The sequence below is a fragment of the Solanum pennellii genome, chromosome 11 (assembly GCF_001406875.1).
Source record: "Solanum pennellii chromosome 11, SPENNV200".
NCBI classification, from domain to species: domain Eukaryota; kingdom Viridiplantae; phylum Streptophyta; class Magnoliopsida; order Solanales; family Solanaceae; genus Solanum; species Solanum pennellii.
Window position 1 is genome coordinate 4,719,992 of NC_028647.1, and position 13,664 is coordinate 4,733,655.

Genomic DNA, 13,664 nt, shown 5'->3' on the forward strand with positions numbered 1-13,664 from the left:
AGGACCTTAGTTTAGTTAAGATGTGTCTCTGAAATTTCAATCTTAGTCTAGGAATACTTATGCATTTTCTCTTTTTTCAAAGACAAACACAATAATCAATGTTGATACATATAGCATGCGTGTTTCCCTACTTCTCTACACTTATGTTTCAGAATTTATTGACATTAAAAATGAGAAAAGAAACAACGCTCAACATGTAACTTTGACATACAATCATTTATACTTGACTGTACCTATTTCTAGTTTTAACAAAATAAGTATAATTGTGTAGTTTTGTGCTTGACTGCTATTTATACAAGGGGTTTATTCCTTGATAGCATTGGGTAAAACATAATGCACAACACGTTGATTAATGTTTGCTGTATTTGTAAGATCACTGTCTAGTGCTAAACAATTTTTTTGAAATCCTTATGAACCGAAATGACAATCAATTAGTAAGAAATTTCATGTATTTTAACTTATCATCCACACACATAGATTCAAGAAATCATCTATACAGAAAATCAGAAAGAATAGTACCATTATAAACTTGTTGCTCATTTTCGAGAATTTTTTATACAATTTCAACTGATATGTTAGATATTAAAAAAGAAATCAAAATATATGATAAATATAAGTTTCTAAGCATGAAGAATTGCATTAAAAATGAAATGTAATATTTTCAGAGTTGAAATATAAATTAAAGTAGTTGTGATACTATTTATAGTAGTTACTTTATATTATATATGCATATATGTCACCTTATGATGTTAAAGAATAGAATATTTCTTTAAAGAAATATTTTTTTTAGAACATTCCATATAACTTTTATATTAAATTTGAGATGTATTTGTCTACGTAAATAATAATTTACACGTAAATGCTCCTTCCCCCCAAAAAGATAAATTTTAGATCCAATCATATTTTTGCATGTGTATCCATATACGTATATGAACACAAAAATATAATCTAATAAAAAAAATTCATTTTCGCAACCTACATCAGATGTGACAATCTGGTATATATACTCAACTAAATTATGAGACTATAACTATAGCTTCTACATTTAATCTCAAATTTAGAATATTTGCATAATTTGATGTGTAAAATATAATACCAAATTAAAATACTGATGACGAAATAAACTGCATATATATAAAACAAAAGAAATAAAAGGATTACAATATCAAATAATTATATGGTTACATAGACTAATTAAATCATTTGGTGCAAATATATAATCCAATTCTCATACTGCGCATGCATATGCAAAATCTTCATTTTGTATCAACTGAGAACCTTAAAAGTACAAATATCCAAAAATTTCATTAAAAAAATCATAATATAGAAGTTTTAAAATTATAACTATAGAAATGCTTAAATTCATTATAAAATGCATAGGTCTCGATCATTATTACAAAAATAAATAAAGTGAGTATCTAAACAATGCTAAAATTTGACTATAAAACCTTGATGATTTTACCAATTCCTGAACATCCCAAAAAGTGTACCTTGTTCAGCCTCTTCTTTGTAGCAAGAAAATTGAAACCTAAATGACATGAAAATTGAAAAAAAAAAATATATGGTGTCTGGTGTAAACAAGCGCGATCTAGGTAAGGTAAAGTCTAGACAATTTCCCAATTCTACTAGCGTCATACACGAGGGTTGAAATACTCGCTCAAAAGAGGATTGCTAATGTAAACTGAAGTATTTATATCATACATGTTAGTCTATCACACCATTGAATCCAATACATGAACCAATTATTCTAAACAGATAGGTCTTTTAGAGCGGCGATTAGAAAAATCATAAGAATTTTCAAGTTCAAAGAAGTTGATTTATCAATTATTAATTGCTATTCAAAAGTAAGACTTTTTGAAAGTTTGACCAAACACAATTATAACGAGTTAGAAGTTAAGCGAGATAATAAATTTTGAAATTAAGCATAATACATTGACCTTAGCTAGCTGACAAGTAAGTATTCTTAATTAACTTTGAGAATGCAAATCTAAACACATTGACTTTGGTCTCAACTAACAACTAAATACTCCAACTTGTCATCGTTGTTTCTCATGGACACATGACGTTGATGTGCCACACAAATTTTTAGAGGTGTTTAGATGATTGTTTGCAAGTCGGAGTGTTCAACTGACACAGTTGAGACGAGTTGAGTTGTTTGAACGTACATATTCAAAGTTGGGGTGTTTACTTGCCAACTGAGGCCAAACTCTTGGATGATCAAAGACAAACTCTTCTTCAGCTTGAGCTAAAAAGTCTTGAAATAAAGGCTGGCTCAGGTATGATATTGGCACGACGAATCTCTTCTTCTGGCTCTCTCCTACATATACTACACAGTGCCCTTTTGGAACACCTGTTGAAAATCTCCTTAGGATTCGATTAGATTGAATAAAAGGAGTCACTTTGATACCCATTATCTCAAGAGATATGATGTATTTCTAAATGATGAGTATAAACAACAAGAACTTTGAGAACTACACAGAAAATGAGAAGTCTTTTGAATGTCAGATACTTGTGTTTTTGTTTCCAGTTCCAGAGATACGAAGATGGTCAGTACTAAGAAACTCATCAACATGGCCAAGAGATGGCAGAGCTTTGCAGCCAAGCAGAGGAAGAGGATTTCATTTCCGAGAAATGGAAGTGAAGCAAAGAGCTACAGTATATCCTCACCTCTAGAGTTGAAATACAGCTGATCAAGCACGGTTTGTCCTTCCGTTGACTTACCTTGAAAATGAGGCTGTTGCACAACTTTTAAACATGTCTGAAGAAGAGTTTGGGCTACCGAGTGGTGGCCATATTACATTACCCTGTGATTCAGGCTTCATGAACTACATCATTTCACGAATCAAGAAAAGTGTAGCTGCTGGAGATCTTCAGAGGGCGTTGCTCCTCTCAATTCCTTCGTGTTGCAGTTCAACTTTAATTCCTCTTTGCACCAAAAAATTAGAAACCAACAGATTCTTGTTTGAGTCATGAAATGATCATGTTTTGTAAATGATAGCTCAATACAGATAGTATAGCACTTGAAAAATAGGCAACTGTAATCTTGTATTATTACAGAAGGGAATAGGAGTTTCATCTTGCAATTAACATTCAATATCATACTTCTGGTAAAATGTCAATACACAAACATTAGTTAACAAGTGTGTCAGAGATGTAGTATAGATACTGACATCACCGGTCATGAACGTGCTGCCTGCCTAGAGCTTCTTAAGAGAGGCTGTGAGATGAGGCTGAAGATCAGTTAGACTGGTGGCCATCTCCACAACATATGATAGTTCACAATTCTCCACTTTAAAAACTCGAGTTATCTCCTTGACCTGTTCATCAGGTGAGCGAAGGATCACATTATTAGTCAAACACCAATCTCCACCAACAATCAAAGGCCTTTTTTCCCTAAACTTTAATACGATACTTAAAAGTTGAAACCATTTCGATAAACATCATCTTGCAAGATGATACTTGTAGAAAATGCTAACTTTACTTTTTCTTTGTAACTTTCTTCATGTCAAATCCGACACATATATGTTTCAAGAGTTCAGTTTCTACTTTAACTTTACATCCTAGAAAACATAAGGGAGATGAAAACTCGTAACTCTATTATAAAGGTGGACAAGCGCATTTAAAGGTCAAAGATGAAGGTAGAAAAAAAACCCAGATAAAACTTGCTAGAGGAGATTACCTTGGAAGCATTGCCAACCAGTTCGCTTTTAAGCTTCACAACTCCCTCTTTCATGTCAAATGTTCCTTTCTGTAGAATGAAAGTAGAAATATTATGTTTTATGGTTAACCAAAATGGATAAACAAACTTAACACGCCGACATATACAATTGACCTCCCAGATTGTCAACGAGTCTTGTTTTTTTAACATCAAAAGTCACTTCGAAGTACCATCTCAATATTAGAATCGCAGACTCAAACAAGGAAAAAACAAGGCATAATACATAAATATGCCCTTTAACTTGGCTTCGATTTACATTTATAGCCTTCAACTTTGGGTGTGCACAACTAGATACTTAAACTAGTATAAAGTTGAACAAATAGACACACATGTCATTTTTTGTCCTACGTGTCTTACGTGTATTGTGCTATGTAGGAACTCATGTGTTTATTTATTTAAAAGTTGGATAGTTAAAGTGTCTGTTTGTGCATTATGAAAGTTGGAGGTCAAAGTTAAAATTTGAAGTCAAGTTTAGAATCCAATATATATATTATGCCAAAAAACAACATGTCCTTAGCACATCTAAAAAGCAGATAACATGTCCGAGGCATGACTCGTGAATCATACACATGATTTAACTTATCATTCACTGACAATGTAAAACGGTTCTACTCATAAGTAAATCACCTGGACTTCAACAAGACCAGTGCTCTGAGCAATGACGACTTCAATGGTCCCATCGGGTTTAGGTCTCCAGTATCCGCTCTCAGAATGCATAGGTTGTCCAGATTTCAAGTTCCATGTCTTTTGAGAATAAGCTATCACAGGCTGATAAAAAGAATAAAAGTTTAGGCAAAAAAGATCATCGCATGTATAGTGACAGCGCCAGTAATTCTAATAAAGGGATTCGGAAAAAAAAATGCAAGAATGGAACACTTGGAACTTGAACATGTCACTTAACACAATTTTGTGAACCCCATTTATTACAAGATTCCCTTTTTTTAGGGAGACTCAAACAATGTATATATATATATTACTCCCTCCATCCCATTTTTATAACACCATTTGACTAGGCATCGAGTTTAAAGAAACAAATTTGAAACTTATGATCTAAAACAACCATAAATATTTATGTGACGGTGTCAATAGTTCATCGGGTTAAAAAGGACTCGCTAAATCATTAACTAATCACTTACTGATACTAAAAGTACCGTCTTTTCTGTATACATTCCCCCTTCTCGTCCCAAAACGAGAAATTTAAAGTTAAATTATTTCTAAATATAACAATCTGCCCTTTTCCATAAACATACCAAAAGGGAACAATTAGGACATAAGAAGTGTAAATAAAAAAAAAATCACTAAAATTTCTACAATATACCAGAAAAAAGATCACTAAAAATTTTCAACAAATACTCTTCCGATTTTAATTTATTTATCTTACTTATCTTTTTAGTCCGTTTAAAAAATACACCTTTCCTTTCTCGTCAACTCTTTAAATCTAACTTTACGCATACATTCCAGTACATTCTAGGTAATTTTAATTTAAGATTATAAAATTCAAAAAATCTTGTTCAATTTCTTAAATTTTGTATCAAATGACAAATAAATTGAAACGGAGGAATTATTTGGGACCTAACCTTGTTCGGAGAGTGAGTAAATTGGAGTTCTTCGGAGTAATTGAAGGAAGAAATTGTAGGGAAAAAGCCTTCGCCTTCACCTTTCCAAGTACCAAGCAGGTCAGATAAAGGTTTTACGGCCGGATGCACCATTTTTTCCGATAGATTTGCCGTGCCGGCGGCCATTTTTCCGATTGCTTCTTATTTTATTTCTCGTTTTTCAGCTCAATTTGAAGATTATATTTTCTTTTGACTAAAAAGTAAATACTATTTGGGCGGCTGCTTATAATTAATTACATGCGTTGACTAAGTAAATTTTTGCTTTACAATACACTTTGATTTAAGATACAAAATTTTAAAAAAACTACTACATAAATACAAATAATAGGTAAAGTAAAAATATATCTGAAGTATGGTTTTTTTTTTGTGAGTTTTTAATGTGAACTATAAAGTGTTTGCATTTTCTACTTAAAATTTTATATATATATATATATATAAAAAGCCTTATATATAATAAGCAAGTTGTCATGTGGATAAATTTTTTAATAAACATATCATTTAACTTATTGTTATTTTTACGTTTATGCTCTCCAACTTTAAATGTGCACAAATAAAGATTTAAACTTGTATAAAGTTGAATAAATAGATACACGAGTCCTATGTATCACATAGGACACCACGTAGGACATAAATTTTGTGTTGGATATCATGTAAGATGTTTGTGACTATTTGTTCAATTTTATACAAGCTTAAATGTCTATTTCTGTACACTCAAAGGTAGAGGATATAAATGTAAAATGAGGTCAAGTTCAAAGGTATATTATGTATTATGCCAATTTTTAAGGGCTAATTAAGTTTTAGCATGCCTTTTAGCAATTGTATTCAATATTTGATTAATTCAGCTTTGAGGTGTGTTTCGATAAATCGTGATGATAGTTTCAGATAAAAAACACATACGATTAATAATTAAAATATGTAACTCACCGAAAATATAATATTTTAAGTGTGTGTTTTTATTATGGCATAATACATAAATATGCCCTTTAACTTGGCTTCGAATCACATTTATGCCCTTCAACTTTGGGTGTGCACAAGTAGACACTTAAACTTGCATAAACTTGAACAAATAAACACACAAGTCCTACATGTCATCCAACATGTCATTTTTTGTCCTACGTGGTGTCCTACGTGTATTTTGCCATGTAGGACTCATGTGTTTATTTATTTAAAAATTGGATAGTTAAAGTGCCTATTTGTGCATTATGAAAGTTGGAGGTCAAAGTTAAAATTTAAAGCCAAGTTTAAGGTGTAATATATGTATTATGCCTTTTATTATCATTATAGTTTTGTACTTGAAACTTTAAAGTGATGTCATGTAAGACGTTTGTGTCTATTTGTTCAATTTTATACAAGTTTAACTATCTACTTGTGCATACACAAAGTTGAAGGGCATAAATATGAAATGATATCAAGTTAAAGAGGAAATTTTTGTATTAAATAATTTTTAAGGGCTAATTAAGTTGTAGCATGCCTTTTAGCAATTGTATAAAATATTTGGTTTAGTCATCTTTGTAACTTAAAAAATTGTACAAAGACCTAAAGAAAGAATGGAGACCAGTGTGCATATATATACAAGTTTATGACAAGTTTCATATCCAAATATTTAGTGGTAGTCAAAGAAATTGGTGACAAAGGCACATGGTTTTTGTAGCCAAGTTGGAAATCTATAGGTCACCTATCTACATGACAAAGATTGAGAACAGAACATGGTTTTGCTTCTATTGGCATTTCTGAGTTAGAAAGAAAAAACTTTATCATCTTTTACTTTCAAACTTAGCTTCATCCACAAATTTTAGGCCCCATATGATCATGGCCAACAGGCATCAGCACATGACTTTGTTTGACAAGCTTATTAGCTCAACTTGTATAAATAAGCCCTCTTTCATGAGCCTTTTCATCATCAAGCACAAGCATTATAAGTTCAGCCATCAAAAGTTTCTAAATTTGTTATTTACTTTCTGGTTTTCAATCTTCCGGAAAAGAAAATGGCGATGATTAGTACCAAGAAACTCATCAAAATGGCTAGGAAATGGCAGAAGTTTGCAGCAATGCAGAGGAAGAGGATTTCGTTTGTAAGGAATGTTAGCGATGCAGATAGTTGTAGTACGTCTTCATCGTCTATAGTTGAAAAAGGACATTTTGTAGTATACACAGCCGATCAAGCACGCTTTATCATTCCATTGGCTTACCTTGAAATCGAAGTCATTAGGCAACTATTGAAAATGTCTGAAGAAGAATTTGGGCTGCCGAGTGGTGGTCCTATTACATTACCTTGTGATTCAGTCTTCATGGACTACATCATTTCGCTAATAAGGGAAGGCGTAACTGCAGGAGATCTTCACAAAGCATTGCTCCTATCAATTCCTACTAGTTGTTTTTCGACTTCTTCTTTGTACCGAGAAAGTGGAAACCAGCAGCTTCTTGTTTGTTGAGTCATAAAACATGCTATCTGTAAATAGTTTTTTAGATAGGGCATACACTGATGAACATTATTGTAAAGCACATCATACAGTTTGATGAATATTATTGTATCAGAGAAAATTTACCATATCCATGGCTTTTCTCTTGTACATTTGGTTATGAGAAGACTTAACAATCTAATCTTCGTTTGGCACATCATATGTATTAACACCACTAAGATATCGACTCTTCATTCAAAGTGGATTCACTTTGATTCTCATTCATTCAAGATATGTTCTTTTAATTCTAAATGATGAACTAAGAACATACAAAAAAAACAATTATTTTGAGAAATACACAGAAAAGGAAAGCTTCTCGCACTGTGTTCTGCTAAAATATTTTGTATACGCTAGTTAATGGAGAATCTCACATCAAGAAGTTTATCTGTCAAGAAAAAAATTAAGTATTCAGAAGTTTAACGGTTTAACTTGTTGAAGAACAATAGTAGGTGGCCTCGTTGCTTCTCGTGACTTAGAATCAAGGACACCCTTAAGTAGATAAACCATTTACCCTCTGTACATTGTTTTCTGCTCAACTATTTTGTATATGTAATTTATTGTTAGTTAGTGCAACTGTCAATTCTTATTCCGCTAAATGACACTTTCTTGGATTGCATACAGGTGTTTAATTACTTGCCTAAAAAACTTTTTTCTGTCTCCTACATATACTGTACAATGACCTTTGGCAACATCTCCAGAATTTGAAAAACTCAAGATTCTAGTATCTTGAATAAGGGGAACCATTTTGGTACCCATAGTGAGATACTTTGTAACTTCAAATTATGACTTAAAAAGAATTAAGGATACCGAGAAATAGACAGCAACTGAGACTTGTGTATTGCATAAAAAACTTTCTTTATATATGTATATAACCAAATTTAGTGGTAAGTTTCATATCCAAATTTAATGATGAAGAGAATTTGGTGGCCACTGGTGAGAGACAATGGCACATGAAACTTCACATGGTTTTGCTTACTCTATCATTATCAACAATAAATTTGTAGAAGAACAACATTAGGCCCCGCGTTTATTTGAAATAAAATCTACAAGGATTGATGAAGTCACCTATCTACATGACAAAGAAGAGAGCACAACATGGTTTTTCTAAGAAATACCAAGTAGGCCTAGTTGATTAAAGATAACAAAGGAAGAAACTTATCATCTTTTATTTTCAACTTAGATTCATCCACAAATTTAAGGCCCCATATGAACGTGGCGAACAGGCATCAGCACATGGATTTGCCTCACGAACTTATCAGTTCAACTTGTATAAATGATCCCTCTTTCTTGAACCCTTTCATCATCAAACACAAGCATTATCAATTCAGCCATCAATTAGTTTCTTGTTTTCATCTTCTAGAAAAGAAAATGACAATGATTAGTACCAAGAAACTCATCAAAATGGCTAGGAAATGGCAGAAATTTGCAGCCATGCAGAGGAAGAGGATTTCGTTTCCAAGAAATGTTAGCGATGCAGACAGTTGCAGTACGGCTTCATCTTCTACAGTTGAAAAAGGCCATTTTGTAGTATATACAGTCGATCAAGCACGATTTGTCATTCCATTGGTTTACCTTGAAAATGAGATCATTAAGCAACTCTTGAACATGTCTGAAGAAGAATTTGGGCTGCCGAGTGGTGGTCCTATTACATTACCCTGTGATTCAGCCTTCATGGACTACATCATTTCGCTAATCAAGAAAGGCGTAACTGCTGGAGATCTTCACAAAGCATTGCTCCTATCAATTCCTTCTTCTTGCAGTTCGACTTCTTCTTTGCACCAAGAAAGTGGAATCCAACAGCTTCTTGTTTGTTGAGTCATAATCAACATTCTAGCTGAAAATAGTTTTTTAGACAGGGCATACACTGATGAACATTATTGTAAAGCACATCATACAGTTTAATGAATATTATTTTATCACAAAAAATTTACCATATCCACTGCTTTCACTTTTACATTTGATCATGAGAATACTTAACAATCTAATCCTCCATTGGTACCTCTTATGTATTAACACTACTTTTTTTATCACACGCATTTCACTTACAGAAGTACCTCTTTGATCTAATGAGGTCTAAATGATCAATCAATCAAATATGCCTCCTTTTATGTATATGCATTAGTATCTTAAGTATCGCAGGGCTTGTCTTCAAAGTTAGCATCCGATGTAAACAATTTGTTGTATTTTCAGAACCAATTAGGTGACATACAATATGAGCTAATAAATCTTGAAATATAAAGGAAGACTCAAGTATGATATTGGAACAACTGCAGACGTTCTTTCAAGATGTGATTTTTGAGAAATGCACAGAAAAGGGAAGTTTTTGCAGTGTGTATGAACAAGTTTATGAACAAGTCTTACACTATACTTGTTGAATACTAGGCCTCATTGCTTCTCAATTCTCATAACTTGGAATCAAGGACATCCTAAAAATTTAAAACCTCAAGTATAGATAAAGCTGATGACTTGGTTCAGCTACGTAATTCTTGTTACTTATCACAAACGATACTTTCTAAGATGTGATAGTTTGATCCACACAGTGCAATTTTAAATGAATAACAGCATTGTTTTAGAAAATGTAAACAAAATAGTGATAATAAGAAAAAACACTTCTGCTATTCATAAATTGATCATGGAAACAAATTCTATTGATTTTGTGTTTCTAAACTATACAGTAAAATTTCCTCTTTAAATCTCCTATTTCTAGTATCTAAGTCTACTAATTTACAAAATTTCTATGCAAGAGACTTTGCACTTTGATACTACTCATGATCTCAAGCGGGATGTGAGATTAATAAACATGTCTTCCTTGCAAGGTATTGTTAGACCACCCATTGGATGATCGAAGCCAAACTGTTCTTCAGCTTGAGTTAACAAGTCTTGAAATAAAGGCTGGCTCAAGTAAGATATTGGCACGATGAATCTCTTCTTTTGGCTCTCTCCTACATATACTGCACAATGACCTTTAGGACCACCTATGGAATTTGAAAATCTCCTCAAGATTCTTGTACCTTGAATAAGGGGACTCATTTTGATACCCATAGTGAGACTCTTTTGTAACTTCAAATGATGACTTGAAAGAAAGAATGAAAGATTTTGAGAAATACACAGCAAGTGAAACTTGTGTTTTGCATAAAAAAACTTTCTATGTGTGTGTATATATACGAAGAGGATTTGGTGGCCACTAGTGAGAGACATTGGCACATGAAGCTTCACATGGTTTTGCTTACTCTATTATATATTATCAAGTATTCAGACAGGAAATGTGTAGAAGAATGACATTAGGCCCCTCTTTTATTTGAAATAAAATCCACAAGAATCGATGAGTTGATGCCGAGATGGAAATCTAAAGGTCACCAATCTACATGACAAAGAAGAGAGCAGAACATGGTTTTGTTTCTCAAATTATTGCCATTGCTGAGAAATACCAACTAGGCCAACAGGCATCAGCACATGGCTTTGCCTAACAAACTTATCAGCTCTTCTTGTATAAATAAGCCCTCTTTCATGATCCTTTTCATCATCAAGCACAAGCATTATAAGTTCAGCCATCAAAAGTCTCTCTAAATAGCTTTCTTTTTTCTGATCTTCCAAACAAAAAATTCAGTACTAAGAAACTCATCAAAATGGTTAAGAAATGGCAGAAGTTTGCAGCCATGCAGAGGAAGAGGATTTCATTTCCAGGAAATAGTAGCGATGCAGACAGTTGCAGTACATCCACATCCTCTATTGTTGAAAAAGGCCATTTTGTATTATATACAATCGATCAAGTACGCTTCGTGATTCCCTTGGCTTATCTTGAATATGAGTCCATTCAGCAACTTTTAAACATGTCCGAAGAAGAATTTGGGCTGCCGAGTGGTGGTCCTATTACATTACCTTGTGATTCAGCCTTCATGGACTACATCATTTCGCTAGTTAAAAAATGTGTAACTGCAGGAGATCTTCACAAAGGGTTGCTCCTCTCAATTCCTTCATGTTGCTATTCAACTTCATATTCACACCAAGAAAGTGGAAACAAACTACTTCTTGTTTGTTGAGTCATAATCAACATGCTAGCTCAAAATATTGTTTAGATAGGGCATAGACTGAAGAACACAATTGTAAAGCACATCATACAGATTGAATATTATTTTATCAGAAAATTTACCATATATATCCACAGTTTTCACTTTTATATTTGGTTATCAGTAGACTTAACAATCTGATCCTGAATTGGTACCACTTATGTATTACACCACTTTGTTTATCGCAAGCATTTGACTTACTGTGGTACCTCCTTCATCAAATAAGGTCTAAATGATCAATCAATCAACTATGCCTAATTTTATGTATGTTCTAATCAGGCTTTTCTGAAGTATCGTGGGGCTTGTCTTCTAAGTTAGCATCCTGTGTGAACATTTTGTGGTATCTTCAGAAGCAATTAGGTGATAAAACATATGAGCTAAATTTGAAATCTAGGGGAAGACTCAAGTATGATACTGAAACATCTGTGGACGTCCTTAACGCTAACTGATGTTAAAAGAATAAATAAGTAACACATAATCTTGAGAAATGCACAGAAGAGGAAAGTTTTATGGCAAGTCTTACATCTAAAAGTTTATGACAAGTCTTACATCTAAAAGTTTATCCAAATATACAGACACTAAACTTGTTGAACAGTAGCCCTCATTGCTTCTCAATTCTCATAACTCGGAATCAAGGACATCCTAAAAATTTAAAGCATCAAGTATTGATAAAGCTGATGACTTGGTTCCGCTACGTAATTTCTTGTTACTTATCACAGTTATCATTCTCATTCCGCTAAAACGATACTTTCTTGGATGAGCTAGTTTGCTCCACATGACAGTGCAATTCTAAATGAATAACAGCATTGTTTTAGAAAATATAAGCAAAGTAGTGATTATAAGAAAAAGCACTTCTGCTATTCATAAATGATCATGGAAACAATTTCTATTGATTTTGTGTTTCTGAACTATACAGTAAATTAAACTTCCTCTCTAAATCTCCTCTTTCTAAAATCTAAAGTCTACTAATCTACAAAATTTCTTGTGCAAGAAAATTTGCACTTTGATACGATTCATGATCTCAAACGGGATGTGAGATCAACAAACACGTCTTCTTTGCAAGGTATTGTGAGACCGCCCATTGGATGATCGAAGCCAAACTGCTCTTCAGCTTGAGTTAACAAGTCTTGAAATAAAGGCTCGCTCAAGTAAGATATTGGTACAACAAATCTCTTCTTCTGGCTCTCTCCTACATATACAGCACAATGTCCTTTGGGAACACCTCCGGAATTTGAAAACCTCCTCAATATTCTAGTACCTTGAATAAGAGGACTCATTTTGATACCCATTGCGAGATACTTTTGTAACTTCAAATGATGAGTGAAAAAGAAAAGGAATGAAGTATTTTGAGTAATACACAGCAAGTGAGACTTGTGTTTTGCATAGAAAAACTTTCTATGTATATATACAAAATAAGTGGTAAGTTTGATATTCAAATAAAATGTGAAAGAGAATTTGGTGGCCACTGGTGATGAGAGACAATAGCACATGAAGCTTCACATGGCTTTGCGTACCATGTTATTGTCAAGTGCTCAAACAATAAATTAGGCCCCAATTTTTTTTTACGGACACCCTCAAAATAAAATCAATAAGGATTGATGAATTTGATGCAAAGATGGAAATCTAAAGGTCACCTATCTACATGACAAAGAAGAGAGAAGAACATGGTTTTGCTTCTCACCAGCAATGAAGAAACTTATCGTCTTTTGTATTCAAACTTTGTTTCATCCACAAACTCAAGGCCCCATATTAACATGGGAAGCAGGCATCAGCACATGGCTTTGCCTAACAAACTTATCAGCTC

General features: G+C 33.1%; 6 protein-coding genes across 6 annotated transcripts; 3 read left to right on the forward strand and 3 right to left on the reverse strand.

The window, feature by feature from the left end:
* Positions 1-2,975: 2,975 nt before the first annotated feature.
* LOC107003374 (UPF0678 fatty acid-binding protein-like protein At1g79260) lies at positions 2,976-5,545 on the reverse strand. Its single transcript, XM_015201689.2, has 4 exons — positions 5,296-5,545; positions 4,346-4,486; positions 3,680-3,748; positions 2,976-3,317 (listed from the first exon to the last, which is right to left on the reverse strand). The coding sequence occupies exons 1-4, from the start codon at positions 5,458-5,460 to the stop codon at positions 3,198-3,200; spliced, it is 495 nt and encodes a 164-aa protein (XP_015057175.1). The 5' UTR covers positions 5,461-5,545; the 3' UTR covers positions 2,976-3,197.
* A 1,582-nt stretch (positions 5,546-7,127) lies between these two features.
* Positions 7,128-7,948, forward strand: LOC107004103 (auxin-responsive protein SAUR68-like). Its single transcript, XM_015202336.2, has one exon. It carries the CDS (start codon positions 7,320-7,322, stop codon positions 7,764-7,766), a length of 447 nt encoding a protein of 148 aa, XP_015057822.1. The 5' UTR covers positions 7,128-7,319; the 3' UTR covers positions 7,767-7,948.
* A 1,128-nt stretch (positions 7,949-9,076) lies between these two features.
* On the forward strand, positions 9,077-9,728 carry LOC107003506 (auxin-responsive protein SAUR68-like). The gene has a single exon (XM_015201849.2). It carries the CDS (start codon positions 9,162-9,164, stop codon positions 9,606-9,608), a length of 447 nt encoding a protein of 148 aa, XP_015057335.1. The 5' UTR covers positions 9,077-9,161; the 3' UTR covers positions 9,609-9,728.
* A 659-nt stretch (positions 9,729-10,387) lies between these two features.
* Positions 10,388-11,368, reverse strand: LOC107003508 (auxin-responsive protein SAUR21-like). Its single transcript, XM_027913138.1, has one exon. The coding sequence runs from the start codon at positions 10,989-10,991 to the stop codon at positions 10,560-10,562; it is 432 nt and encodes a 143-aa protein (XP_027768939.1). The 5' UTR covers positions 10,992-11,368; the 3' UTR covers positions 10,388-10,559.
* Positions 11,369-11,419: 51 nt separating this feature from the next.
* Positions 11,420-11,833, forward strand: LOC114074900 (auxin-responsive protein SAUR68-like). The gene has a single exon (XM_027913051.1). The coding sequence runs from the start codon at positions 11,420-11,422 to the stop codon at positions 11,831-11,833; it is 414 nt and encodes a 137-aa protein (XP_027768852.1).
* Positions 11,834-12,696: 863 nt separating this feature from the next.
* Positions 12,697-13,627, reverse strand: LOC107003509 (auxin-responsive protein SAUR21-like). The gene has a single exon (XM_027913137.1). It carries the CDS (start codon positions 13,348-13,350, stop codon positions 12,874-12,876), a length of 477 nt encoding a protein of 158 aa, XP_027768938.1. The 5' UTR covers positions 13,351-13,627; the 3' UTR covers positions 12,697-12,873.
* Positions 13,628-13,664: the final 37 nt, after the last annotated feature.

What these genes read in the sequence shown, in the direction of transcription:
- LOC107003374 (XM_015201689.2), bottom strand. Translation starts at nt 5,460, where the DNA reads ATGGCCGCCGGCACGGCAAATCTATCGGAAAAAATGGTGCATCCGGCC. An exon ending in TTACTCACTCTCCGAACAAG is followed by an intron (nt 4,487 to 5,295) that starts GTTAGGTCCCAA and finishes TCTTTTTATCAG; the next exon opens with CCTGTGATAGCTTATTCTCA. An exon ending in CTGGTCTTGTTGAAGTCCAG is followed by an intron (nt 3,749 to 4,345) that starts GTGATTTACTTA and finishes TTCATTCTACAG; the next exon opens with AAAGGAACATTTGACATGAA.
- LOC107003509 (XM_027913137.1), bottom strand. Translation starts at nt 13,350, where the DNA reads ATGTGCTATTGTCTCTCATCACCAGTGGCCACCAAATTCTCTTTCACA.
- LOC114074900 (XM_027913051.1), top strand. Translation starts at nt 11,420, where the DNA reads ATGGTTAAGAAATGGCAGAAGTTTGCAGCCATGCAGAGGAAGAGGATT.
- LOC107003506 (XM_015201849.2), top strand. Translation starts at nt 9,162, where the DNA reads ATGACAATGATTAGTACCAAGAAACTCATCAAAATGGCTAGGAAATGG.
- LOC107003508 (XM_027913138.1), bottom strand. Translation starts at nt 10,991, where the DNA reads ATGTCTCTCACTAGTGGCCACCAAATCCTCTTCGTATATATACACACA.
- LOC107004103 (XM_015202336.2), top strand. Translation starts at nt 7,320, where the DNA reads ATGGCGATGATTAGTACCAAGAAACTCATCAAAATGGCTAGGAAATGG.